This window comes from Apis laboriosa, unplaced genomic scaffold (genome assembly GCF_014066325.1).
Source record: "Apis laboriosa isolate Shangri-la unplaced genomic scaffold, ASM1406632v1 scaffold21_cov150, whole genome shotgun sequence".
NCBI lineage: Eukaryota > Metazoa > Arthropoda > Insecta > Hymenoptera > Apidae > Apis > Apis laboriosa.
The window spans coordinates 2,410,106-2,438,089 of NW_025222365.1; the positions used below are offsets into that span (position 1 = coordinate 2,410,106).

The 27,984-nt window shown below is 38.3% G+C and overlaps 3 protein-coding genes and 2 non-coding genes across 14 annotated transcripts; 2 read left to right on the forward strand and 3 right to left on the reverse strand.

The window, feature by feature from the left end:
• Positions 1-20: 20 nt before the first annotated feature.
• LOC122712938 (synaptic vesicular amine transporter) lies at positions 21-17,849 on the reverse strand. 5 transcript variants are annotated; one of them, XM_043932978.1, is made up of 14 exons: positions 16,428-17,849; positions 14,630-16,341; positions 13,858-14,556; positions 7,339-7,493; positions 5,958-6,215; positions 5,683-5,842; positions 5,430-5,572; positions 5,073-5,255; positions 4,880-4,981; positions 4,439-4,613; positions 4,077-4,128; positions 3,782-3,965; positions 3,315-3,448; positions 21-3,203 (listed from the first exon to the last, which is right to left on the reverse strand). In XM_043932978.1, the coding sequence occupies exons 4-14, from the start codon at positions 7,451-7,453 to the stop codon at positions 3,135-3,137; spliced, it is 1,575 nt and encodes a 524-aa protein (XP_043788913.1). In that variant the 5' UTR covers positions 7,454-7,493; positions 13,858-14,556; positions 14,630-16,341; positions 16,428-17,849; the 3' UTR covers positions 21-3,134. The 5 variants fall into 5 exon arrangements, with proteins under 5 accessions (XP_043788913.1, XP_043788914.1, XP_043788912.1 ...); XM_043932979.1 differs by lacking the exons at positions 13,858-14,556; positions 14,630-16,341; positions 16,428-17,849 and adding exons at positions 8,326-9,298; positions 9,421-9,523; XM_043932977.1 differs by lacking the exons at positions 13,858-14,556; positions 14,630-16,341; positions 16,428-17,849 and adding an exon at positions 11,931-12,207.
• Positions 4,260-4,332, reverse strand: Trnak-uuu. The gene has a single exon. It is a non-coding gene; the product is annotated as a tRNA-Lys (tRNA).
• On the forward strand, positions 6,386-6,457 carry Trnaa-cgc. The gene has a single exon. It is a non-coding gene; the product is annotated as a tRNA-Ala (tRNA).
• LOC122712937 (alpha-1,6-mannosyl-glycoprotein 2-beta-N-acetylglucosaminyltransferase) lies at positions 13,354-27,982 on the forward strand. Of its 6 annotated transcripts, none has more exons than XM_043932974.1 (9): positions 13,354-13,518; positions 23,657-23,705; positions 23,806-23,876; positions 23,965-24,148; positions 24,334-24,759; positions 24,896-25,205; positions 25,857-26,216; positions 26,715-26,965; positions 27,043-27,982. In XM_043932974.1, exons 4-9 carry the CDS (start codon positions 24,033-24,035, stop codon positions 27,269-27,271), a joined length of 1,692 nt encoding a protein of 563 aa, XP_043788909.1. In that variant the 5' UTR covers positions 13,354-13,518; positions 23,657-23,705; positions 23,806-23,876; positions 23,965-24,032; the 3' UTR covers positions 27,272-27,982. The 6 variants fall into 6 exon arrangements, with proteins under 6 accessions (XP_043788909.1, XP_043788905.1, XP_043788908.1 ...); XM_043932970.1 differs by having other exon boundaries at positions 23,806-23,835; XM_043932973.1 differs by lacking the exon at positions 13,354-13,518 and adding an exon at positions 20,771-20,947 and having other exon boundaries at positions 23,806-23,835.
• Positions 17,918-20,336, reverse strand: LOC122712939 (odorant receptor 13a-like). The gene is made up of 5 exons (XM_043932982.1): positions 18,759-20,336; positions 18,576-18,675; positions 18,403-18,498; positions 18,190-18,345; positions 17,918-18,116 (listed from the first exon to the last, which is right to left on the reverse strand). The coding sequence occupies exons 1-5, from the start codon at positions 19,652-19,654 to the stop codon at positions 18,066-18,068; spliced, it is 1,299 nt and encodes a 432-aa protein (XP_043788917.1). The 5' UTR covers positions 19,655-20,336; the 3' UTR covers positions 17,918-18,065.
• Positions 27,983-27,984: the final 2 nt, after the last annotated feature.

Consider the following 27,984-nt stretch of genomic DNA (forward strand, 5'->3'; position numbering starts at 1 on the left):
TTAATAATAGGAAATTGAAGAAATTTTAATGCTTTATTCTAATTATTCCAGACATACGATAATATATTGTACAGTAATTTTTCATGTTAAACACGCAAATATTTATTTAAATATGTTATTGAACATACATGTAAACATATAATGGTTTTCAACAACACGTAACGTCGAATAATACGATTCATTAAAATAAAATTTGTTCGCAGCGATCTTACGAGATAAGAATTCGAGATTTTGGAGCATCGCGTTCAAATATTAATACCACTGGGCGAAAATCAGACGATTTTCAGATCCGATATGCGTACATATTCTAACTCCCTCCTAGATAATTTTTCCTTTATAAATGCATGCTTTTTTACGCACTTTAGTACAAGATTACGCAAGTATACACACACACATATGCACACACAATATCGAGAATAAAAAATACCTTTCTCCTTTTTGAGTCTTACTGTTTTTCAACAATTACACAGGCAGATTAAATCGGACCCATACACCAGCTGGTTAAACATATATATGTATATATGTATGTATATATATTAAAACGACAAAGAATAGAAGAAAAGAAATGTAGAAGTTTAATGGGTTGTGCCTGTGCGCAATGCCTATCCGAGATTAAATTATATCTATACATATGCGGCTGTTCTAGTTTCGTCTTCGTTCTGATTTCTTTTAAATCGAATGAAACTCTTATTGAACAATTCGTCGAATTCAAATGGATTGATCAAGGACACGTAATTTATCGAAACGAAGGTTTCATTAAATAACGATAAACGTTGCATATAAAGAAACTTTCGTCTCGTGATATATCGATTATTGTCTGTTTGCAATAGCAGCTATCGATGAGTTAATCGCTAAGATTTTCTTTCTATTCGTTTGACGCGGGGCATAGTCAAGAAGTTGTAAAAGCGTGATATCATTACATCGATAAAATAGATGATATATACATCACGATCGAGGTTCTATCATGCGCGGCAGAAAAAAAGAAAGAGAATGAAAATGAAAAAGAAGCTGGCAAATCATTGTCGATTAACAATGAAGTTGACGCCGAGTTTTGATTACATTCTGTTATAATTTCTTTTTAAATACATATGTAAATACATATGTTTCTTATATTTACAGAAATTTGAAGAATCCTTAACGAGAATATATATCGCATTTCAATATGAATTAGAACAGAAAATTTATATCCGATATATATATGCATATCGATGCGGAGATGACGATTCGCTGTTTCTTAACGAAATTTTTCAATTTTTAATATTCGGTTCTGTAAATCGAAATCATTAATCGATTTATTTTCCATTTTCAAATATGATGCCCTCATTCTATTTCTCCTCCTCCTTCTTCTCTTCTTCTCTCTCTCTCAAGAACGCTCGATCGTGTCAAACGTTCGCGATGAATTTGCAAATCGAATTGACTCGCGTTTCTTATCGGGAGTAGGTCGGCGTTCGCGTGATAACGTAACGCAACCTCGAGAATTCACTGAATTCGCGGTAGAAAACTGTTCTTCGTCGTAACTATATTTTTATTATATTTTCATTATAATATATATATATCTTTAATTATTTTTTATTTTATTCAAATTTGAATAATGCAAATTCTAATCTAATTTTCATTTCTCATTTTGGTAATCTTTTTTGATACCATCTCTTTCTACTATACATATTATTATAATAATATAATAACATATATGAATGTACAGAATCTATAAAGATTCAAACGTTTTACATTATTAGAAATATATAGTATAATAATTTCATGCAGAAAATATTATATGATAAAATCAATTTTTTGTTAGAATAATTTTACGTCAGAGATTTATAATAATAGGCAATTGTAAATAACAATCCAATTAGTTCCTTTGTTTTTCCATATCCATTCACAATAGCTTAGGATCCTTTATACAGTCATGAACATACCATATAATTTCTATTCTTAACAATCTCATTTTTCACGATGAAACAACAAATATAATGATCAACGAAGATATTTTATATCGATATACATACATGTAAACATTCTATTACTTATTTCTATCTATAAATATATTCTATCTATATATTCTATTTAATATATTATGTTATTCTAAATGATGTATCCATTATGCATTATATGGAATTACTAAGAAGAAAGAGAACGCGTTATCGAATATATACGAGTTTTGTTTCTATATCTTTCTCTTTTAAAAAGAATTTATCTTGACATGCATTACATTTATAAAAAAAAAAAAATAAATAAATAAATAAATTAAGTTTTTTCATTAGTTTTCCGCCGCGAATTCACATAAAATATCTTGTAATTTGCAAATTCGTCGAGTATTTTAGCAATTTTTTTCCTTCAATGTCTACAAGTTTATTTACTTTGAATACATCCGATCATATTCAAGAAATATTCATTCGTCATACTTTCAAATAAGCGATCATAGAGCACGAAGAGTATTATTGATCACCGATAAATTATCGGATTGATCAGACAAATATGAAGCATCGCGTCGAGAACGTGTCTAAATTCAATTTTTTTTTCCTTTCTCATTAAAAACAAAGCTGCGAATTTCCAATCGTTGAGATACCGCCTTCCTCCATGATTTTGTTTAAGTAAAAAAGATAATCATGACAATATTTAAATTTTTCATCCGATTCGATTTAATTATTTAAGAATTTGGAGAACTCTTCATCATACCTGCCTCATCATTATTATTATTATTATTATTATTATTGCGGTTTCCCTGCAGCCATTCAGGGAATCCAAAGCAGGTGATTCTCCATTTAAATAAAAATTAATGATCTTTGAAAGATCGACAATATCTCAACTGATTAAAAATTCGCATATTTGACGATATTTGATGATATATCAATGTATCTTTACTTCGGTGCCTCGATCAATCAATATATCTGTTAGCTAATGCGTCATCGACGCATACGATTTTTGAACGCACACACTTATTCTTACGATCTAATACTATGTACCATGTATATATACAATTTGCGCTAAACAAAGGAGTAAATAATATTTAGTCTAATTATATTTTTGGAAACATTATCGACATAGAATTCTTTCATCGTATTAACTCGTTGTTCCATCTCAAGAATGCAGGGAGTGAACTGCGTATTTTGTATTCGAAATCATCCTTTCAATTATTGTTCTTCCTCCTCGTTTTGATACGTTACGTAACGTACAGACGATTTTTCGCCAATTATCAGTGACTGAAAAATTAATTCACGAATATAATATAAACGAAAATGATTATTATAATATTTAAATAATAACTATGACTTTTCTAACTATGACTTTTTTATAGATTAACTAAACTTTACCTTTTTCTCTTCTTTCGTTGGCGGTGCTCGTAAAAAGTACATCAATGGAGCATAAATAAAGTTTAAAATAGCAATGCCAAATAACATCCACTCAAAACCAATACTATTGACTAACGTACCACTCAAAGCAGGTCCTGATAACGAACAATTAATAATTAAATTATTATATCGATTATAAAAAAGAATATATATATATATATAAAAATATATTATTTAAAAGTTTTAAATGCAAATGAATATTGAAACAAAAAGGTTAAAGAGATTCCTAACAATTAGAAAAAAATAACTATAATCCACAAATATCGATATGACTCATTGCGATAGAATTTGTAGATGCAAACATAGTCTAGATTTCGAGAATAGATTTGTTGCGAGAATAAATTATTTTTTCTTTTTCTTCTTTCGTTTCTCGTCCCCTTTATTATTGCCTGTTACGATACATGAATCGTAATTATTCGCATACATACCAATTGCGAAACCTAAGCAGAACGCAACGTCTCCAATGGCATACACGCTTCCATAAACAGCAGTATGTCGTATGTCCACTAAATATCCTAATTGGGGCATCATCGAACTGTCCACCATACCAATAGCAAATCCCAAGCCTGCATTAGGTACGATCAAATGGTTGATACTTCTAGCTAGCGGTATCTGTAAATAATATATTGAATAGAAAGTATAAAAAGATACTAAATTTTGTAAAAGTAAATAAAAAGATTGATATAAACGATATGATTATTTAATTATTCATAAAATACTTACACACATCAAGCAAATGCCAATCACAACAAGACCGATCAATGAAGCTAACCACCTATAATAAAAATAGAAAAATACGTTAACAAATGTTGAATAAGTTATATAAATAAAAGCAATAATAAAAAATATCTATAGAAAGGAGAAAAAAAAAGAAAAAAGGAATAAATAAAAAGAAAAAATTAATTTCGCCCGAACAGGGACTCGAACCCTGGACCCTCAGATTAAAAGTCTGATGCTCTACCGACTGAGCTATCCAGGCGATGGTAATCACGGGTTTACTTATTCATTCCTAGTATAATTAAATTTTTATAAAATATAATTTGTTGCAAAAATATAATATTCATTGATAAATAATATCCACTAACCTGCCCATTCTATGCCCAAGTGGTCCAAAAAGATTAGTTCCGATTAAATAACTAATGCTTGCCGGCAGAAACGTAGCACCTTGTTCCCATCTACTTGCACACATCGTATCCATCATCCAAATTGGAAGACTGGGCTCAAGCATAGCGATACCCATATTGGCGAATGTTATTGCACCTGAAATACGAAATTTTCGATTGATTATTGAACTCATTGCTGACCTTGAATTATTTCATTTAATATTAATTTTTATCGAATTGATAAATGGAATTTAACTTTTCTTGACAATATTTTAAACATAACGAGACAGAAAGGAACGATATACATACATAAATTTTCAAATAATTACATCAATATACATTAAACAATTATTGACTTAAATTTTGAAGGACCGCATCAGCCTCGTGTTCATAATTCATTTAATGGTTAATAATTATATATACCAGCGGCCAAAACGATATAAGGATCGGTGATGAGTGTTTTTAACGATGGTGGATCCGCTTCAGTGTATACGACGGACGGTTGAAGCACCAAAAGTTGTAAAACTGTGGAATGATACCAAGCAGAAGAATAAAAGAGCAAAGACAAAGTAAGAAGTAAAGTGATGATAAAATGTAAAGCGATGCAGATAGTTACTTCCATCGCCAAGTGCCAAAGCAGAAAGTATCAAGAACGGAGCAGATTTCCCAACGAATTCGTACATTACACCGCCGAATGGTGGACCGATGAGAACACCAAGTGCCAATCCACCGAGCGCGATACCCATTGCGTTTCCACGCTCTTTGTCATCTTGGTATCTTTCAGCAAGCATGCCCATACCTATCATTATATCGTACTCGATCAATTAAAACTTACATTTATTATCATCATCATCATCATTATTATTATTATTATTATTATTATTATTATTATTATTATTATTATTATTATTATCATCTTTTGAATCTCGTAATTAACATACAAAAGGAAAATTAAAAAAAATAAAGAATTTACCAGATACGCTCGAGCACGACGAACCAATACCTTGAAGCGCTCTTGCTAAGAAAAGAATGCCGTAACTTCGTCCAAATGCGAATATCAGAGTGGAAATGAACATAATAATGAAACCGGTGAACATAGGTATGCTGTAACCGATCCTGTAAATAAATGTCAACGGTGTAATTACATGAAATGAAAAGATGAACATACAGACAGACGTCTGAAGGAGAACAGATATCACGTAGTAGAGTAAAAGTGTCAAGTTTACTTGTGGGTAAGGGGGCCGACAATCGGATTTGCCAGCAATTGAACGAAAGCCTTCGAGGCGAACATTATACCAACGGCAACCGTTTCTTGAAGCAACTCGCGGTGTCGTTGTTTTTCCTCCGATTCTGTCGTTGTACCCGTTTCGCCGCTGCTCGTGGTCCCTGGAAAATAATTAATATTGAAATTTTTATCGATTCAATCGTATTCGAAAGTGAAAAATTTTAATTAATTTAATTAAAAAATTTTAATTAAAAAAAATTAAAAATTTTCTCTTACCAAGCAAACCCATCGTCGACTCGATGCTAGACGGTGATGTGCTCGGATAAAGAAATTCCAATTGAGAGTCATTCGTTTTGGTTGTCGAAGTGCAAAGGCATTTCGGCGTGGTTGTTACACTCGGGCTCGTGGAGGTCACGATATTGATACTCGTTGGATGAACAGCGGTGACCGTTGCTCGTCCACTTTGTTCGAAATGTTGGCTCAACGTTGCATTCGGATGCTTGATATCGTACAGAAACTCTGGTATAATTGGAACTGTAAACACGTTCATATATATTATATATACGTGCTAGGAGGGATCGAAGAAAACCCGAAAAGAAAACTAAAACGTAAGGGAGTATCGAAGATATTAATAATTAATTAAGTAATTAAAAATTTTGATCTCTAAGCTTAATAACGTGTTTTACGGATCTATCTTACAGCTCGGGGGTGTAACTCAGTGGTAGAGTGTCTGCTTCGCATGCTGAAAGTCCTGGGTTCAAATCCCAGCACCTCCAACGGAGCGAATAAATTTTCTTTTTCCTTTCGTTTTTCACCTAACTTAATTTTCCCCTCCCCTCTTGTCATCATTTTGCGTAAAACAATGGACAATGTAAAATTGATAAAAGTAACACAACATGGAAAAAGAAATATTTGAAATTATACGATCGCGCGGAACACGCCTTCGTTTTCATTTGTAAAACTGAAATAATAAAATAATATTTGTTGAATAATGAAATACGTAATAAAATAAATATTTGTTCAAGCGATAAATACGGAAAAAAAAAGAAATTAGAAAACGAAGGTTTTAAACGCAAGGTATTAAAAAAAAAGAAAAAGAGGGGCGCAATAAGTTCAGGATTGTTTTATCCAGCGGAATCGCGTTTCCATGATTTGTTAGCGCTGGTGAGAAGCTGTTTCGTATACGCTACATAAATGTATGACCACTTATCCGGATTGCCAGAACGGCGTCCGCCGTTCGTCCCCTCGCGTATATTTCGGAGCAGAAGGTTCTCTAGCATTCCGAAGTAGAATCGTATGGAGGGTCATACAGGCGCGCACCTCGTGAATTAAACATCGTTCGATAAAGGAAACCCACTTCTACTATCAGTTAAGAGGGGAAAAGCTAAATAAGTGGAAAATCCGAATGATCATTCGCTAACGTCCTGTCCATTCTCTGACCATTTTCTCCAACCATTTCGGCCAAAGCCCCACGCGTTTCTTCTTTAATTTTAAAGGACGTGGAGAAAAATAGTGCATTCGATCACAAGCTACCAAGAAATATGGCAATAAGAATTTCGCGCGATGCGAGAGAAATATAAAATGACTCAGACAGAAAAATGACAGAATGATAAATCGTAAAGCATTCGAGTCCATCGAGTCGATCCATGTTACTCACCGACCGTGGTCAGGAGCATATTATCCAAAAGTAGAGCAATAGCGACGATCACGAGGACCAATCTTCGCGATTCTCGACATCGTTGCAACCAACCGTTCCATTCTCCGCCCCCCATTCTCGCTCCGTGATTCGCCTCTCCCGTTTCCCCGGACGATCTGCAAAAGCAAAGAGGAAGTGTGAAGATCGTGAAGAAGGAATCGTGTCGCGCAACGAGACACAATTGAGAAAATCGAAGGAATCAAAGTTGCGCCGAGGTTGAAGAGGGCGCAAGAAGAGGGAGGGAGGCTCGAGTAAACTAATTAGTCGAGTAAAACGTATAGTACGCGTGTATGTGCAACGTAAAATTGGTCTCTCCTTTCAGCTAAGTCCGATTCGTTCGATTTCATTGTTCGTCACGCCTTTCTCCCTCCACTCTTCTTTTCTTTCCAACCAAAATGGCGGATAAAAAAAACGCTAAAATTAGATTTCATTTCTCTCCAAGATTCGTCGTTGGTCGATTTACGGCGACAAAAAGGGACCCCCTTATCGGAGATGGTAGAAAATGGTAGAAAATAGAGGGAGAAAAGATTTCGAACGGGGGCATTCCTTGCCTCGTGATTCGAACTTCCGCCACTCGAGCAATTTCCTATCTAAGGGTAAAATATATATGCCCAGTATTTTCTAAGCATTTTCTATTTCCCACCCCTCCTTTGTGCAACATCGTGGTGACCCGCGATTGTTCGAAAAATAATTTTCAATCACTTTGGCGACGGCTTTGAATTTCACTGATCGCGAAACATCGATGATATACGAACATCGAGGATATATTTTACACATTTGCGTTGATCCCACTGGCCACGTAATGTATTACGGGTCGTTGAAGTAAAAAAAAAAGGATAATTAGAGAGAGAGGAGAAAAGGAAGGAGAAAGATGGGACGAGGCGGAAAATTGATACTATATATAATAGTGGAAATATATAATAATAAACAGGTATGAACTATAGTTACCTAAAATACGATTATCGACGATTCGAAGGTGGATCGTTCGATGGTTGGGCTATAGAATTAACTGGCATTAATTGGTCGCTTTTAACGGTATCTGGCATCAACTATCGCGCAACCATTCTACAGGCGATGCCGTTGCCGCTCCTCTTTTATTCGTAATAACTCGATTACCCGATGCTTTTAGCTCGGCTAATTTTCGCACGCTTCTCGTGAATAGGAAACCATTAAGGCCGTCCAAAGCGGTACCTGGCTATGATTCCTACCGCACCCCTCCTCCTCGCCTCATTAAAAAGGCGCTTTCTCGATTTTTACAAGACTCGACAAAGGAGAGAAAGAGAGAGAGAGAGAGAGAGAGAGAGAGAGAGAGAGAGACGGGAATCTGCGAAAACTCGTGCAATCGATAGATCACCGATGACGAAGAGAATAGAGAGAAGATTGGAATCCGTGGCGACGAGCGTCGCCTTCAAGAGGGTTGGCTTCCTCGAGATAAACTTCATTTGGCTTTCGTCCGTTCTAATGTACACACTTTTCCATCATCCATCTTTCATTGTTCGATCGTTTTCATCTATCCGATTTATACGATTGTCGGTATAATACGACGTATAATTTCGAAGGATTATATTTCGATTCGAATCGTGTGTATTGGTAAACACAAGAAAATGGATTAAGATTTAAAACAGCATCCTGCAGTTTGCAGCTTCAAGCTTGCTTATATTTAAAAATTATTTAATAATAATAACCGGTCTGAAAAAATAGATTGTAAGTTTAAAAAAAAAAATTCGATTCAATAATTAATTGAAAGTCGGTAAAAATTCAATCAACAGAAGGCAATTTTTCAAATCTGCAAAAGAACGTAGTAATGCAAACTGCAATCATGCCCCGGGAACATGGCTTTAACAAGCCGTGTTATTGATTAATCTTAACCAAGTCTTTAATCCCAAGAAATAGCCTTTGGCTAGTTTACGATCCTTCTGACCTGGAAACATCGATGAACATCAGAAACAAAATTGATCAAGAAATTAAAATTTACGTCTCCCCTTCTCGTATATTTATTATACATCAGTCTTAAAATTATTCGTTTTATTACTTATTTATTACCTTGCATTTAATCATTATCTCTCTCTCTCGATCATCCAGTCGCTTCAACCATGCATCTAAAATCTCTTTTCATGCATCCTCAAAATTTCTCAATGTTCCGTATATGAATATATATATATATATATTTCACAAGATTTCCATTTTCCACAGTACAATTCATACATCGTTCTAGAGAATCGTCTTTATATGCGGATAGATATGCGGGTGTCCCTGGAGATGAGAGAACAAGTGAAACAATATCGATAAGGTAGCGACGACGAAGAGAGAGAAAAAAAAAGGGGGATAGAGGCCGAGAAAGAAAGGAGGGGGAACGGCCGAAGAAGGAGAAGAAGAGAATCGGCGATAGTAGAAATCGCGAAGAGTTAACGGAGGGAGAGGTGATAGGGGGGCGTGGCGGTGGAGATGGAGAGAGAGAAGCAATCAGCATTTTCCTGAAAGCCAGGTCCCCTGGGTGCGTGCATTATTCTCGAAGAGGACCGAAGAAGATTTTTCTCTTACCACTTTGCTCGGCTTCCTCCTCCTTCTCCTCCTCCACCACGCTCTCCGCAGCTTTGCTTTCCGTTCTTTTCGTCGTGTTTCATTCTCTTATCTGTTCGGTAATTACGGCGAAGAATGACCGCGAGCAGTTCCTCTCTATATCTACTAGAGAGAACTCTTTACCGGCTCTTTCATCTTCTGGCCCACCTCTTCTCGAGGGGTTCTTCCTCTCCAACAATGTACAATTTCTATTTTTCGTTTCCAATCGTCTCGTAACCGAGGAGTCGGATGTTAACGAACGAATCATCGATCGAAGAAGGCTACTTTTTCTTTCTTTCTTTTTTTTTCTTTTTTTTTTTTTTAGACAGAACTTGTCAAGAATTCTTTGGATCTGGAATCACGCGTGAAATGAAGGAAAATATTATACGTAGCGACGAAACGTGCGTTTCTCTCGGTTTATCACGTTCCACGCATGCGCGTGTGCATAATGGAAAGGCGAGGAGTTAATCGGTCGTGGCGCGAATCGAATTTTCGAGAAGTCGTGTGAAGCGCGGGAGCGCGAATCGAGGCAGGAGGGATCGATGGCTCAAGTGCCTTGGCGTTTATCGACGAGAATCTAGATGTCGTCGAAAGGGTTTGACGCGGTAGTGGTTTTGCGATTGACAGTTTAGTTGGCTCCGCGTTGATGAAGTGACCGAGTGGAAACTCGTCCGACCTCATTCCGATGAACGCGCACTCGCCTCCTTCATCACACACTTTCCACCTGTTCCCACTTGACCATCCTTTTTTTCCTTTTTTTTTTCCATACATTTCCCGCTTTCGAATTTGATCGACAGCAGACCTGCCCCACAATACAACCACGCTCCGTCCTATTCTTATGTCTATTTTCTCTTTTCGCCACCGGTACGCGCCACCGTACGAGATTCTACGTACGTAGCGCGTATAGAGTGTACACGCGGTATATCGAGAAAGGCGAGCTAATAGAAAAATCGTGTCGACCGTCAACCGGCTCGATTTATCTTACACTCTATATGATTCGCCTCTTGACATCTCTCGGTATCAATTCTCGATTTTTACTCGAGAGTTAATGCACCCTACCGACTCGATTACCGACCCCATTATTCTCCATATTTTCTATCCCAATAAGCCTGAATCACATTAGCTCGAACATTCCTCTCTTTTTTTTTTTAATTAAATTATTCTATTCTTTTGCGAGAATCTTGTACGTAAAAAAAAATCTAGAAGCGATTCAATTTATTTATTTCCAAGGGATGGAAAAAAAAAAAGAAATAAACGAAGAGGAGTTTCATTAATGGATTCTTAATTGATTTTCGAATTTTTACTCGTCGCGGAAAAAAGAATCCGGAAGAATATCCAAGATAAGTATCCAGGGAGAGGATACATAGGGTGTAACCGGTCCAACGGATGAATCGTTTGAAAAGGGTGTTCGTCAGATCGGATTTCCGGCAACCTTTGCCCGCGCCACCCACTCCCCTGCCACGCCGCGGCAACTCTCTCGCTTCTCCCAAAGTTAGTTTCCACTTTGAGAAGCAATTAGTACCGCTACTGCCAGACCGAACAGATCGGAATAGCACAGTTCCGCCGAATGAATAGCTCGATCGTATCTTCGAGACAACTTAATAATGCAACTTCATAGTTAACCAAGAGCGGCAAGTAGCAACAAACGCGAAAGGAAGCGATTAATCAACTATCTAAAACGTAATCGGCTTTTTTTCACGAAAACGTAAATCAAGTATTTTTATCGAGTTAATACGAGAGAGTTAATACGAGGGAATAAATCGAAAATAAAAATCAAAAGAGGAAGAGAAAGAGAAGGAGGAGGAGGAGGATGCAAGGAATCGTGGAGAGGCGTTTAAAAGGCAAACTGTTGCTTCGCGCCTCAACAAGTTGGACGACAGATCGATTTCTCGCCTCTGGCTCGTATCCGACGGCGACCACCAATCGTTCGAAATTTGGCACAGAATCCTCTCTCTCTCTATGTTCTTTTTTCTTTCCTTTTTTTTCTGACTCACCTTTCCTCCACTTTTTCCTCCATTTTTTCTTTTTTTTTTTTTCCTTCACTTTTTCTTATCCATTGAAACCGTTTTCTCCTGGTTTTATAAACTCGTTATTGCTCTCCCTCTCTCTCTCTGTCTTTTTTCACTCTCTCACATGCATTGAAATAGTTCAACGTTTACACTGTTATGTCGTTCAAAGTGAACGAGGGCACCCAATGTTATCGGGGATGTTTATGCGTGGCGGAAAGATGGACGAGACGAAGTGGCGAGGAGAAGGGCGATTGCTAAGCCGGAATAACGAGCTTAAACTAAGTGTCGAGACGATCCGTTGCGTTCCGTTGAGCGTGTCGGCGTCATTGTCGCACTTATACATATATATATATTTATCGCGAGTTTCGACCATCGTTGCACACACTTTCTATAATAAATGTATATGTATGTTTTCGCGAACGAAAGAGAAACGGGCAAAACAAAAAAAGATGGAAAGAAGAAAAGGAGGACACGAGAAAGAAAGGGACACGAGTCGAAATGAAATCGAATCGAGTATCGTACAAATTGCTACATGTAGCTACGCCAACTAAAATATAGCGGAGATATACATCGAAGATCCCTGCTTAATAGCGATCAGAACAGAACGCGATACGGCATACGAGAAATTGCGATCCTGATTCGCCAATAGAGGCAATAAAAAGGGGGAATGGAGGGGGAAAGGGATGGAAGTGGAAACGCGTTGCGATTGAATGCAAACGGAAATAAAATTACAGTTGTGACGTCGTTTAAATGAATTTACGAGAATCTGGGATATGCTCTACTTCGCACACCCGTTTCATGGAGAAATGGTGGATTGACCAATCTTTCTTTTTTTTTTTTTTTTTTGATTTGGGATAGATTCCAGGAAGAGAGAAGATTTGAAAATGGAAAAGAAGAAAAATAAGGAAAACTAGAAAAAGAATAGGTATAGAAGAGGAAACACCGAGGGGAGAATTGGAAAGGGATATATAAAAAGAGAAAGAGGTAAAAGATAGATAGGAAAAGGAAAGGAAGAGTAAAGAGCGGGTTCGAAGGAACTGCCTTCTCAGTTACGGCGGGTCTGGCGATCGGGTAATCGTATTATACCTGGTAATTACGAGACCGCTCGCAGTGCTACGGGACAGCCCCTGTAGCCGAGCAAAGTACCAACCAGGGTTATGCAGATTGCTTTATAACCTTGTTACCTATCGCTCTATTAACCTCGCGAGCTTGATACCGGCAACTCTTTTCCTTTCGGCCTGTTATCGAAATACCCGATACCTTCGCGTCGAGTCATTCTTAACGCGTATTAGAATAATAAGTTATTAGTCAAATAAGATAAGATAAACAACGATGGTTTTTCATTATTCAAATTTATCGGTCGCAAAGCGAATGTCAAAGTTAAGAATAGGTTTTTCGTGCCGTGCGTTTCGCGTGAATAGAATCCAAAGGCGGAGCTGCGAACGACACGCGGAAATGAGGGTACAGCCTCGAGTGTGAATCGAGACCGAGCTTTAAACTCGAGGTGTCCCCCGTGATTAGAGAGCTACGCGATATAACGTAATCCAACACGAGACAAACGGAAATTTAACGAGTAAGTAACATATTTCAAAATAAACGAGACCTCTTTCACCGATTTTTAAATAGAACAGAGTGATACAAGCCACGTTATTATCGTTAAATCATGCCACTTTCCATTTTTTTTCTCTCTCTCTCTCTCTCTTCTTCCTTCCTTCCTTCCTTCCTTCCTACTTCTTTCGATCAAAAAATTATTCACGATTACTTCAACTACTTCAAAGTTGTTCTTAGTCACGATTTGCGCCGATTCGAAATGTAACAGAGATGTAAATAAAAAAAAAAGCAAACAACATTCCAGAAGAAATTAAGATGTTGAGGCAAAGAATAATTTATTAAAGAAATCAGAATTTCTTACCTATGATGTTTCGAGATACGACAAAGCCGATCGAATCAGCAATGGAAAGGCGAAGAGTTGGTGGAGATCGGTGGTGAACGGCCGGTTGGGATGAAGAGCCGGTTAACGAGGAAGAGAAGCCGTGCTCCCAGGTGGAAGCGCCGCGGCCGATTGAGAGCGAGGATGGTGGCGAGGGTGCATCTCACCCCGATTTTTCCGACTCGGGGTTCGGCCGCACTCTCTGCCCACCGTCGCCGTCCGCATTCGCTTTCGCGTTCGCGGCCAGCTCCACGTTCGCGCCTCTGCCACTTCTTTGCCCCGTCACCTCTCTTCTCGATCCTCGAAGATCCAAAGTCCCTTCGCTGGGGCACGAAAGCGCATGGTCCACAGCGCCTCCGGAGGCCCCCACTTCCACCCCTCGCTCCCGCCCCTTTAACGCTTCTCTTCGCTTCCGCGTTAACCCTGTCCCTACCCACGCACCCCATTCATCCCTACCTATTCTCCTCGTCATCTCTTCTCCAACTTGTCCTCCCATCCTTCTTTTCTTCTCTCCATCCGTACGCTCACTCGCTTCCATCTCACTTTTCCTTCCTTTCCTTTCCTTTCCTTTCCTTTCCTTTCCTCTCCTCTGATGCACTTGGTCGCGTCTTCTCCTGTCTTTCTCAACATCTAGCATCGATCGCGATCCGATTCCACACCCCTAGGTTTCCGTTTCACAACCTACGACAGAACTGTGAGCTAGGAAGAGATCGGAATTGTATTAGATTATTTTCTAATAACGAAGAAAACTTACGTTTAATACATTTCAGATTTTGTTTGAGATACTCCACTGTAAAATTAATCGTCGCAAAGTGTTTCTTTCATTTTTCGCTGTTAATTATTCAACGAAAATCATATGAAGTCGTTGAAAATGATATTCGAATTTTTTGCGAGATTTATAATAATACAGGAATAATGAATAATATCGTTTGATATTTCTATCGAGAGAATCAACGCATAATTTTCGTTTCTTGGGTTTAAACATGATTTCTAACGATGAAAAATAAAGAAATTGTGCCGAAAATGGCCGAAAAATAAAACCAAACGATGGCTTGTCAAGATAGATGAAAAAAGAATGGAGGGAGAATGGCGAGGTATTCGGCGAGAGAACGCTATTAAGATTAAGATGTAAGGGGTGGTAAAGGAATGAAAAGACGGATAGTGGACGAAGGGAATGCGGCCCGAGATCGAAAGGAACGCCAAGCTTTCCTAGAATTCTCGATATGTGAACGCGTAGAGGCGGCGCGCTTTATTAAACCGGCTTTTATCACGTTCCAGCCTTCTTCAACTTTTTTTCACCCGTTAGCCACGCAGCTCTCCAGGAAACGCGATCGATCGAATACGCGGTTGTCCACGAGGGGTGGTTCCGTTGAAAAATTTTGACACTTGATATAAATAACAATGAAAATAATAATCTAGAATTGCCTATTAGAAATAAAAAATAAGAAACGAAAAGAATATTTTTTTTGTAATTACGACAATGTTTTATACGCGGTTGTCCACGAGGGGTGGTTCCGTTGAAAAATTTTGACACTTGATGTAAATAACAATGATAATAATAATCTAAAATTACCTTTAGAAATTAGAAATAAGAAATAAGAAATAAGAAACGAAAAGAATAATTTTTTTGTAATTACGACAATGTTTTATACGCGGTTGTCCACGAGGGGTGGTTCCGTTGAAAAATTTGAACACTTGATATAAATAACAATGATAATAATAATCTAGAATTACTTATTAGAAATAAGAAATAAGAAACGAAAAGGATATATTTTTTTTGTAATTATGACAATGTTTTATACGCGGTTGTCCACGAGGGGTGGTTTCATTGAAAAATTTTGATACTTGATATAAATAACAATGATAATAATAATCTAAAATTACCTTTAGAAATTAGAAATAAGAAATAAGAAATAAGAAACGAAAAGAATAATTTTTTTGTAATTACGACAATGTTTTATACGCGGTTGTCCACGAGGGGTGGTTCCGTTGAAAAATTTGGACACTTGATATAAATAACAATGATAATAATAATCTAGAATTACCTTTAGAAATTAGAAATAAGAAATAAGAAATAAGAAACGAAAAGAATAATTTTTTTATAATTACGACAATGTTCTATACGCGGTTGTCCACGAGGGGTGGTTCCGTTGAAAAATTTTGACACTTGATATAAATAACAATGATAATAATAATCTAGAATTACCTATTAGAAATAAGAAATAAGAAACGAAAAGGATATATTTTTTTTGTAATTACGACAGTGTTCTAAACTTATGCAATGCACTTGCTGTTCAGATCTATCAGGCAAGCTGACATAAAATAGCTCTCCAGTTGGAGATCACTCTTATGGTTCTTATGTATTGTAAGAATTTAATCTCTGCAATAATGATTTACGCTTCGTTAAGTCTCAGGCCGCATCCACTTCTTGAATTTAACATATGACGTGCGGTCGTTTATCCGTATCTAATTTAAATAATATAATTAATATAAATAATGAATAAGACAGAAATAATAATAATAGACAAACATATCTATACAAATCATATTACCTGTATCACATCACCACCTGTAGAGCTGAGAGCGATATAGAAATTCCAAGCAGGAAAGCGAATTCACTTGTTGATTTTAGGAAACTCCAGGGAAAACGCACACCAGCTGCAACTTGTTGCTAAACCGGGAACACTCACACGGCGAACTCATTCTCGTTCGATCTTCCGGCTGCTTCTCGACCAATTCCGATTCTTCTCGACTACATACTTCTCGGCTCCCTTCCACGGTTGCTCAATTGCGGCGCGGCGTCGAGAACGGCCAAAGACGTTCACCAATTCCGACCTAGAACGAGATAGAAGGCCTGTCCGCGACAGACGCTCCTTTATCTCGCTATTCCTATCTGCTGCGTAATTAATTCGAGAAGGAAAACGGATCGCGACAGCGGCAGCGGTGACGGAACCGGTAACGGAAGTGGCAGCGGTATTAGCGATAGCTCCCTCCACCAGATTCCTTTCAATCTTTTCGAACAATCTGTTCGCCGTTCGTTCGCGATTTCTATTTTATATATTCTCACAATTTGTCCTGACTAGAAAGAATCCGATGCAATTCAAGCGGTTCGAGTCGAAGTATCGCGTTGACAGTAATCATAAGACCGATGCCTGGATAAAATCTCGCGACGAAATCCCGGATATCATAGGATTACAGAAAAACTCACTTAACCGGTAATTGTCGAAGAATCTAGGTCCGAAGAAACGCTCTGGCATTCACCAACCACTCGTCTATCCGTTTCTTTCCTCCCTTTATTTTATCCTCTTTCTTTCCTTTCACAGTATACACTTTTATAGGCATATCTCTTATCAAGTCATAACTTGACGTAACGATCTTCTGGAGATATTGCGACTAACGATTTATAACCGAAAATGCTGTACTTATCGATCAGAAGGATTAAAAAAAAAAAAGAAGGAACACAGCGAACGGAGAGACGTGATCATCGATAGGGAGGCCAATAAGATTTATCGAACGCAGCTCCTGCAACTATCGTCGACGAAGAAAAACGTGGTTTTCTTTCTTTCGGCCAATATTCGAAGAAGCAGAAGTGTTTGTTCGTACATACACCGCGACCGCTAATATCTAGATATTTTCACGATTCAATTAAAACGTTTCAATTCAAAATATTATATACAAGTCTGATATTACTCATTTCATCAATTAAAACGTTTCAATTCAAAATATCATATACAAGTTTGATATTACTCATTTCGATTTGACGAAATCTTCTTCTTCTTCTTCTTCTTCTTTTTTTACAGATATTCAATTCGCCACGAATCGAAACACGCGAGAACGGAACGCGCGAAACGTTTTAACTCGAACGATCGATTACATCGAAATCCTTTCTCCTGTCGACTATGCTTTTTCTTTCTTATTCTTTGAATTGACTCTTTACGCCTATTATTCCTCTTTCTTTTTTGTTTTAACTTATATTTCATCTTTTCGATCGAAAAAAAACAATCGAAAAAAGATGTGAAAATTGATTGATTGATAGGTATAAGGCAATCGTTTATTCGATTAGCCATCTATTCATATTCGCTCAAAAACATTGATATAATGTCCATTGGATCAACGAACCAGCGAATGAACGGATGAAGAGAAGAAAATGGTGCATCTTGGATGATATTCTTCGTTTTATAAAACGAGTTTTAATTCATACTTCGAACCATGGTGAAAAATGAGGCAGCGGTGGATATCATCTAAAAAAAAGAAAGAAAAATATCAAAAAAGGGAGAAGAGATGGAGAAAGAAAAAGAAGAGAGGATGAAATACAGAGGCAAATGTTTCCAGTGAAAGCCCGATGAATTTTCCAGCTGTTAAGCGAACTGCTTTTTGACTTCTGACCATAAGTATATTCGTTATTTTCTGTAGATTATAGGAATACCCATACCAAGGCATTGAATATGTGGCTCGGCTAATATCTACACTCTGAAAAACGGAAAATGTGTTAAAAAAAAATCAATATTATCGTTTAATACGATTTACCTTTGAAAGAAGAAGATCCGCCGGCCAATTACAAAGAAAAAGTTGAATAATGAGGATTATGAGTTGCGTAATATATTTGAATTTGTCCGGAGTGTCCTGTTTACCAAATATAACAACGTTATCGTAATATAAAAAGATAATAAAAAAAAAAATAAAAAATAAAAAATACTTACTTCGAGCAATTTAAAGCCAACCAATGAAATATTATATGTACTAGCGATTACTTGAATAAAAAACATTCCGCTCGTCAGATGTTCAATGTCCTCACAAAATCTACTTGATAAAGAACGAAAGATAAAAATATACAGCGTTAGAAAATAGAATAAAGATAAATAAAACATATGAATCGTACTCACTTCAATAATAATTGATGATGAATTACGCACATTCGCAAATTTTTCACTTGTACACTGTTTGATGTCTCTGTTTTAATATCCGACATTTTCGCTGTCGTTATTTTTCTTGATAATATATTCAACAACGATAACGATGACGACAACGATGTATCGAACGAGTGTAAATTTTCAATTCTCGATTGAATCGTATCGAAGTAACCACAAGTGATCAAAATGAACAAAGCACCGACAGTATCCACACCAACACAAGTAAAACCGACATTAAACATGCTGATTAATTGAAGAGCATAGACGATCTCGTACCATGGTGTTTTCTGTACATCAAGAAAAAATGCATACGGTAAATGTCGCTTGTTCGTTGATTCCAAAACATTTTCGGCTTCCGACGGAACGAGGCCACTATCGTTTCTCATAATATGTTCGAAATCTTTCGATTGATCGAACAAAGATCCGAAAAGAACCAAAAAAGCATAAAACGCGATAGTGAGAACACAAGAGGCCAAATACCAACGTGTCAATCTTGTCGTTTTTCTTGTATAACTTTGAACGATTTTTTTCTCATGCGGCTTCAGATTAGACCAGAAAATCTCACAAACATTTAACATTGTTTGGCAAATATCACGAAACCATAATAAGATCGTATATCGCGCGTGACCACCTACAATTGAAATGATCATCGCGACTGATTCGAGAGCAGTGGTCAGATTAGTGGTATTTGTTATGAATTCATGCACGTATGAAATACTGTAGATTGTTAGACAACTGAACGCGAGCCAGGCCAAAATATTTCTATTTGCGAATCCATCTCCACACGAAACAATACCACATAATTTCAGAAGAAACAAATTCAAATCGATCGTTTTATCGAATTCGCGTTTCGTTTTCTCGTCGATCATACCTAGCTTTTGTTTCTTCGAACTTTACCGAAATTTCTCCTGTCTCGTGATTTCTCGCTGGTCTTTCTTGATCTAGCAAAGTTCGTGAATAATTTCTTTCTTTCTTTCTTTCTTTTGTGTGCTTTCACAAAAAGTTAATAGAACGCGTGGGAATGTACAACTCGTGTTCACAAACTCAACGTCAACAGATAACGGTGTAACATTAGACCCGAGATGCGGGAAGGGGCATTTATTCGGACACCTATTATTATCGACAGGGAAGTAAAGTCAAAGTTTTCCGATTTTGTGAAATTTCATATAAAACACGCAAGATCGCGTGGCATTGCATGCGAGCCCAACGTTACAAAAAAAAGTGCTACAGATTCAAAACCGTGTAGAATCATGAAATTGAGAAACAATCTTGTTCACATTTTATATGTAATCTCTAAAATGATAACATATACATATCGTGATAATTTAAGGATGCAAATACATTTGAGAATAAAACTTTTAAAAATTATTTTTAAAAATATTTTTCATGAAAAAAAAGTGTTTCGAAGAAATTATTCAATTGAATAACATATTAAACAAGTTGACGAGAATAACGATGGTTGAATCTTTTTTTATGACTATATACAGGAATACGAGAAGAAAAAACGAAAAGAATCAGAAGGAAAAAGGTGGATATTTGCGATTTATCATAAAAAATGAGAAAAAGATATTATCCATGGAGGAAGAATAACATACATAGTTATCGACGTAGACGTCGATGGACAAGAACAGTGGCGCTCGAGCAACGACGTCCGTTTCCGACGAGGGATGGCGGAACGGAAAGATCGATCGAGTCTCCGTAGAAATCGCACCCCCGTGTGAACGTAGCCGCATGGAACGAGAACGACGTGTAAAGTAGTGGTGTACATGAAGAGGAAAAGCAGAGAAGGGTGGGTGGAGTCGCGATCGCGCGGTCGCGCGTTCGCCCTGCTCTTCTAGAAAGCCATTGCGATCGCAGTTTCAGGCGATAGTCACGCGAACGGTGATCGAATTGACGCGAAAACGCAAGGAAAAAAAGGATAAAGAAAAGAAGAAAGAAAGGGAGGAAAGAAGGAAAGAAAAAGAAAAGGATAAAAGGAAACTGTGTATCGAATGAAATAAATTCTGCGACAAATCGCAATGACTCGTCATCGCTACTCCCATCTCGTATTTCTCGCGATCTATTCTGACACGCTTCTCGAAACATGATCGGGTCGAACGCCTGACTCGTGCGGTCGTAAAATTGTTACGCGACCTTGAAACCTTGGAAGACGGTGGACCTACGTAAGTAAAGAAAAGAAGCTAATGTTTGTCGGTTGATCGCTGATACGAGAGAGCATCGTTTTCCAGACCATGGCTACCGACTTCAAGTCCATATCTGAGCCTGAGCTTTTGTCCCAGACCTGCTACTCTGATCGATACACCAACCTCGCTGATTCTCTCTTTCTCCCTCCTTCTCTCTCTCTCTCTCTGTCTCTCTCTCGCTTCCCTTTTCTACGTATATGCGCGTACTAAACCCCTACCATTCTCTTTGTATTTCCACGAGGTTTCCCTTCATTCGTCACCCTTTCTCGTTTCCAACTTTTTCCCCCCATGACACTGTTGTCTCGCGACCCACATTGTTTTTATCTTTTCTGTCTTTTCTAGTATCATATTATTCCTTCTTTCTATTCTCGCACGCACATTCAATCATTTATTCATTCACTCATTCTCTCACTCCTCTACCCTTCTATACATATATATGTATGTATATATATATGTAATAAGAAAAACGATCGCAGTTAAGGAACCGCAAGGCGGCGCAAGAAACAGAGTTTTCCGGTTTACCTTGAAACTGGCGCGTGACCGAGTAGAGTCCAGTTGTTTGCATTTGCGCGTGAAGTGAATTAGTCGTCTCACGATACGTAACGGCGTATGCAAGCGTATCGTTAGCGACCCGTTCGCGTTGCTACACGTAATCATGAGTATTTGTGTTGTATTTGTGTTCCCGCGAGAAATAGTGGATCGGTAGAGCTGGTAAAACCGAACACGTTCCATTGTTACCGAGGGTAAAAAAGTGCTGTGACAAAATCTCGACAACACCTTGGATACCGAAGTGGCGCAAAAGTGTATAAAGTTTCAAGTTTCGTTTTGAGATTCTGATCTGAGAAAGATAAGAACAAGGAGGAGCGTAAGAGGGTGAGAAAAAAGAAAGGAAAAGGAAGAAGGAAAGTGAAGGAGAGAGGGAGGTGGGGGAGAGGGAAGTGGATGGAGAAGGAAAGAGAAAAGAGAAATGCAACGGACAAGAAAGAGAAGAGAATACGATGCGGAGTGTTCGAGACGATATATAGAATAGCCGCGGTTGAAGGCATGAACGAGATTGGCGAAAACAAAGATGCGGTCTAAGCAAACGTCAAGGAGCAAAAAGGAAACGAGAAAGTTTAAAGTATTTTATCGTTGCTCGTGCTGCTTCTGTGTCGAGTAGCTCGCTATTTCTCTCTTCTTCTCTTACGATATTCCACCGCTTCGTAAGAAGGAGATATCGCAGTTAACTTGCTCACGGATATCCGCATTGTTTCGCGTCAACCAGCTAACTCAGCTGACCTATATTGGCTAGGTACCAAGCAAAATGAAATATCGAGCCACTCGATGTTCATCTGCGGAAAATCACTCGCGATTCCTACAGAGAGACTCGTCGTCGTCGTCGTCATCGCCGTCGTCGTCGTCGTCGTCGTCGTCGTCGTCGTCAACATCGTCATCGTCGCTATCAAAACCGGTACGGTTCGTCGATCATTATAATTAATATAATCTCTATTACCAATTCTTTTGTTCGTCTTTTTATTTTTCCGTTCACTTTATCGAAATTATTCAAATTGACATACCATCGAGAATCAACGTGTGCAACTTGAAAAAATTCCGCGCGCCAATTATCAATTAATAATATTGTTATAACTATTAAAACGAATTCAATCACGTTCATTTTTTTCCTTCGTTGTTTTCTCTTTTGTTTTCTTTGGAATAACAATTCCAAAGTCGGAAGCAATGATTTTTTTTTTCTTTTTGTTTTTAACACGTGATAAAATTATACGACGCAGCAATGAAAAAATAATATATGATAATCAGCGATCAAGGTCAATCAAGTAAGCTATCAGACATCAGAAATGTTTTTGATTGATGGCATCATCTGCTAATGCGATTAACTCTCCGCTCATTCTCTTCCTCCCCTTTCTCCTTTTCCTTCTCCTTCTCCGTTACCTCCGCCACTTCTTCTCCTTCTCCACTTCCTTCTCCCCTTCCAATTTTCTACAAGTCCGCGTGCCGTACTAAAAATAAGTTAATGTTGAAGCATCGTCTTTCGTGCATGCTTCTATAAAAAGAAGAAAAATCGGCGGAAAGAAATTGTCGTCGGTCCGCTCGAAGGCGAGAAAACACGTTCTCCTCTGTAACTTTCATGACGTTCCGTGAAACCGATCGCGAGCTGGTAGCAAAGACCGGAAAAAACCGGCACGCGAACACCCGAGGAAAAAAAAGAAGAAGAAGAAGAAGAAGAAGAAGAAGAACAGATACGATCGATTAATCGTGGTTAGAGAATTGGTTTTTTTATCGGTGTGTACTCTCTATTGCGCGTTCGGAACGCGATTTATAGTTCTACTCTTCGCCGCTACGAATCAACGGTAGGTATATACATACATAGTGACAAAGCAACGAACAATACGAAATATCGACGAAACGATAGCACCGAGTCGACACATTGCGTTCTGGAAATTAAACTCTGATTTCTAGCGGCCGATAATAACTGAGATTTCAATACAGTAGTAAACGCCCCTCTTTCGACGCGACTCTTTTAATCTCGCGTTTTACGCTGGTAAACTATTATTACCAACGAATTCATTCCTTCGTTGTCATTCTCGTCATGGTCGGAATCGTAAAATATGAGAAAGAACAAGTATGTAAACGGTATAGTTCTCTTTTTTTTTTCCAACCAATTCTCGCATACTTTTCTTTTTTTCGCAGATTTCGTCGAAATGAGGGACCATCCGTCGCGCCTTTTCTCCGATACGAGGTAACGAGATTAATTTTTTTATGTAAGCAAAAAAAAAAAAAAAAAAAAAAAATATATAAATTTATAACCAAGCAATTAATCAATGTCTTTCTTCTTGCAGACCGGACGCGTAGAAATGCCAGAATGAGAGGTAAATGAGAAAATGTTGATTCATTACAACATGATAATGAAGTACGCGTTCGCGCATATATTTATTTTTATTTATTATTATTTTTATTACTTTTGTTAACAATTATCTATTCCTTCATTTGTTGCGTAGGAGTGGCGTTTCTGGGGACGATCAGATCGGTTCGCGGAACTTTCCTGAGGACGCTCGTCTTCGTCTTCATGGCAACGTTCCTGTGGCTTCAAATCCATGTGATCAGCCTGACCGGTCGAGACTCCTCTGGACAAGCTTCGTCGAACGAGACGCTGTTCGCCCTCGTACCGCAAGAATTACATAGGTAAATCGGGCCGTGCAAACGCGCGTGTTTCCGCCGAGAAGTCGTTTGTACAAAGACAAAGAAAAAGAGAAAGATAAGCGATGAAAAAGAAAAACAAAAAAAAAAAAAAAAAAAAAAAAAAAAAAAAAAAGAGGAAGTGGGGAAAAAGAAATGAAGGAGAAAAAGAAAAAGAGTTATTCTTCCAGGTTTCTGAAAGATCGTCGAAATGGTTCTTCCTCGACGTTAATGAACGCAAGCACGGAAATGTTAACCGAGTTCGAAATAACGGAAATTCGTCGTAACATAGAAAAAGCGAACAACGAGCAAAGAGTGTACAACGAGGAGTCGTTCGGTCCGTTGGCTAGCGACGCTCCTATAATAGTGATTCAGGTGCACACGAGACTCACCTACCTCAGACACCTGATAGTGTCGTTGGCCCAAGCGAAAGGGATCGAGCAAACCCTTCTGGTCTTCAGTCACGACGTCTGGCATCCGGACATCAATTATCTCGTACAGAGTGTCGACTTTTGTCGCGTCATGCAAATATTTTATCCCCACAGCATACAAACTCATCCACGAAGTTTTCCAGGCGAAGATCCGAACGATTGTCCTCGAAACATACGAAAAGAACAGTGAGTAATAATCTCTTTTCTTTTTTTTTTTTTATCGATTATGCTACTCGTCTCGAACGATCGATCGTAATAAATTTAATAATTCCACGTTTTATTTCCCATTATTTCTTCACTTTACATTGCTCTTATCACGCAGAGCTCTCAATCTTGGTTGCATCAATGCCAAGCATCCGGATCTGTATGGACACTATAGAGAAGCAAAATTTACGCAGACGAAACATCATTGGTGGTGGAAAGCAAATCGCGTCTTCGATCAATTGTCCATTACCAAGAATCATACCGGTATGGTTCTCTTTCTCGAGGAGGATCATTACGTTGCCGAGGATTTCCTACACGTTCTTAGGCTGATGGAACGTACCTGTAAACACACCTGTAAAAGATGCAACGTCCTATCCTTGGGCACCTATCTCAAAACTTATAATTATTTTGCCGACTTCAGCCGAAAGGTGAGAAACTCGCGCACATCGCACTAATCATCTCGCCAATCACTCTAACCGCTCTAATATATCTAATCGCTCAAATCGTTCAAATCGTTCCAACCACTTTACTCGCTTTATTCGTTCGGTGCGCGAACTCTACGACTCCTTCCCTAACAAATATATGTATATATATATCATATATATATCATATATGTATCATATATATATGTATATATATATATATATATATATATATATATGAATAATTGGAATAGTATATTCATTGCTCGAATCCTCAATTCGCGTGATTCCTTCTTTCTTCGATGGTTCGATCATTGTGATTTTCGTGAGTCGATTGTTTGATCTAATATGTGCGCTTTCTTTCTCTCTTTCTCTCTCTTTCTCTCTTCTTGCTATGCTCTGCTCTTATCTATCCCGCTCCTCTTTTTCATTCAACAAGATTAATTATATTACAAAAGGGAAGGAGAGATAGATAATTAACGGTAGGAATAGATCGAAAAGGATTGGGAATAAAGTTACGTAGCTGCACGAAAGATAGGGAAAAAATTGTTCATTGTAACGAAACCGCGATCGCGTAAGAATCGTTGGATGCATATCGAGTTCGATTTCAGTCTGAATATCTGTGTGTCGATGTTTCACGCACGCCTCATCCGTTAGTTCCTTGGCGTCAACAGCGCCCTCCAAAAGGAGCTACTACGTGGATTAAAGAGATGGGAGACATCGACGAGGCAACATTCAGCAAAAGCCGAAGACATCGTTGGCAGCGGCGGTGGAAGAATCGGTATATTTCCGAGCACCAGCAGCAGTGGCAGCAGCAGCAGCAGTACCAGCAGCACCAGCAATAGCACTCCTACGGGAATGAGCAACGGCAGGAACAACACCGTTACTGGAAATAGCATCAATAGCAGCACTGGTGCTGCCGCCTTCGTGTCCGTCGCACGGAACGTACAGACAATGCAATCCGCCTCTGCATGGGCTTTCCAGCTCCTACCCGAACTCTACAATCATTATCAAAAGGTTGCCGACATCTTTCGACGAGCGTCCGTTATGCGCGCAATTCTCTCCATCTCTTCTCTCTTTCTATCGAGTCAGCCGCGCACGTGCGCACGCACGCGTCGTCGCTTTCTCAGCTTTTCCCTCTAAAATTTGTTCGCTTTACAAATTCGTTTCGTTTACTAATAACGATGCAATATCGTGACATCGCTTCGCCAATCTAACTCTCAAATCATATGATATAATTCGACAGAAGGAAAATTTTTTTGTAAAACTACTTACTTGTAAAAATGTTCGACATTGTTCAATAATGTTTAATTGTTCAATAACGACAACTGGTGCGCCGCGTAGTGAGTTGAAACGTTAATGATGCACGATAATATCCACGCGCGTGCGCGCACGCGCTCACGCGCACCGATCGTTCCGCGATTTTCTTTTTCATCTTAATAATCCTAAATCACGATATTAGGTGTTATTACATTTCATACAAAAGAAAAATTGCCTTTATCGTATTCCGTTTAGGCTGAAGTGATCCCTTGGATCTCGAGCAAGCATAACATGGGTATGGCGTTCAATCGTGTCACGTGGAACAAATTGAGAAAGTGTGCCGCTCAATTTTGCTCGTACGATGATTACAATTGGGATTGGAGCCTTCAACATATCGCGCAAACCTGTCTGCCTCCTAGTAAAGGACCTGGAATCGCGCCTCGTACGGAATCCGGTTTGATCACGATGATGATGAGAGCGCCTAGGGTTTTTCACATCGGAGAATGGTAAGTCGTCTCTCCTTTATTTTTCCCATATATTGTTATGAATATGAAGTTTGTATTGTGAATGTTGTCAATACCAGCGGAGTCCATCATAAGAAGACCAATTGTGAATCGACCGCTGTGATAGCAAAGGTTCAAAACATTCTAAAAGCTGCCCAAGAACATCTTTTTCCTACTCAATTGACACTTACTGTAGCTGGTACTGCGAAAAAGACGAAACTTAGAAAAGGTAACGGCGGATGGGGCGACACACGGGATCATCGGCTTTGTTGGAACATTACTGTTTATCCGGATCTCGTTTTACCGTGAGATCAAATCTCTCCACCGATTTAACTTCCCTTTTTCTTCTTTTTTCTCCATTATCTCTTTTATCTCCTTGCCTATTTCCTTCTGCCCTCCCACTTCCCCTCCTGTTTCTTCTTTGTCCCAATTGTTCCAAAATCTCGTGTGCCTCGCTCCCATCCCATTTTTATCCTTGCATCGTTCATTGTTTTATCTCTAATGAAACATGCTCGTTTCCAAGAAGCAAGTTCCTTCGCGTCGACGAGTTATCGATATCGATATCCTACAATTTGTTATTGAAGTGTATAATATCCTTAGCAGCGTACTTACTTTTTATGTTCGTACTAAACTTAGCAATCGATTATTGCGATGAAAACGAGAAGCATGTTTTGCGTTTATCTCTCAGCTTTTTAACGAACTTGACCAGTTGGCGAACTCTCAAAAAATTTTTGCATATAGAGAAACACGCTTGTCACATACTCTAGTCATTGTATGCAATATGATAAATGGATATTATTATCGATATCTGTTTACCAAATTTGTTAACCAATTCAAATATTGGTAAAAAGAAACTACGAGACCAGCAACATACTCCGCTCGAGATGATCCAGATTTATAAACTTGGAAAATCAAGAGCTAACCAAAGCCATCCACGAGTTGCGAAATCTATATAGAATACGTTTTATATTTGTAACAAGAATCAACGAAAAATAAAGGAATCGACGGATTTTTCTCCTATC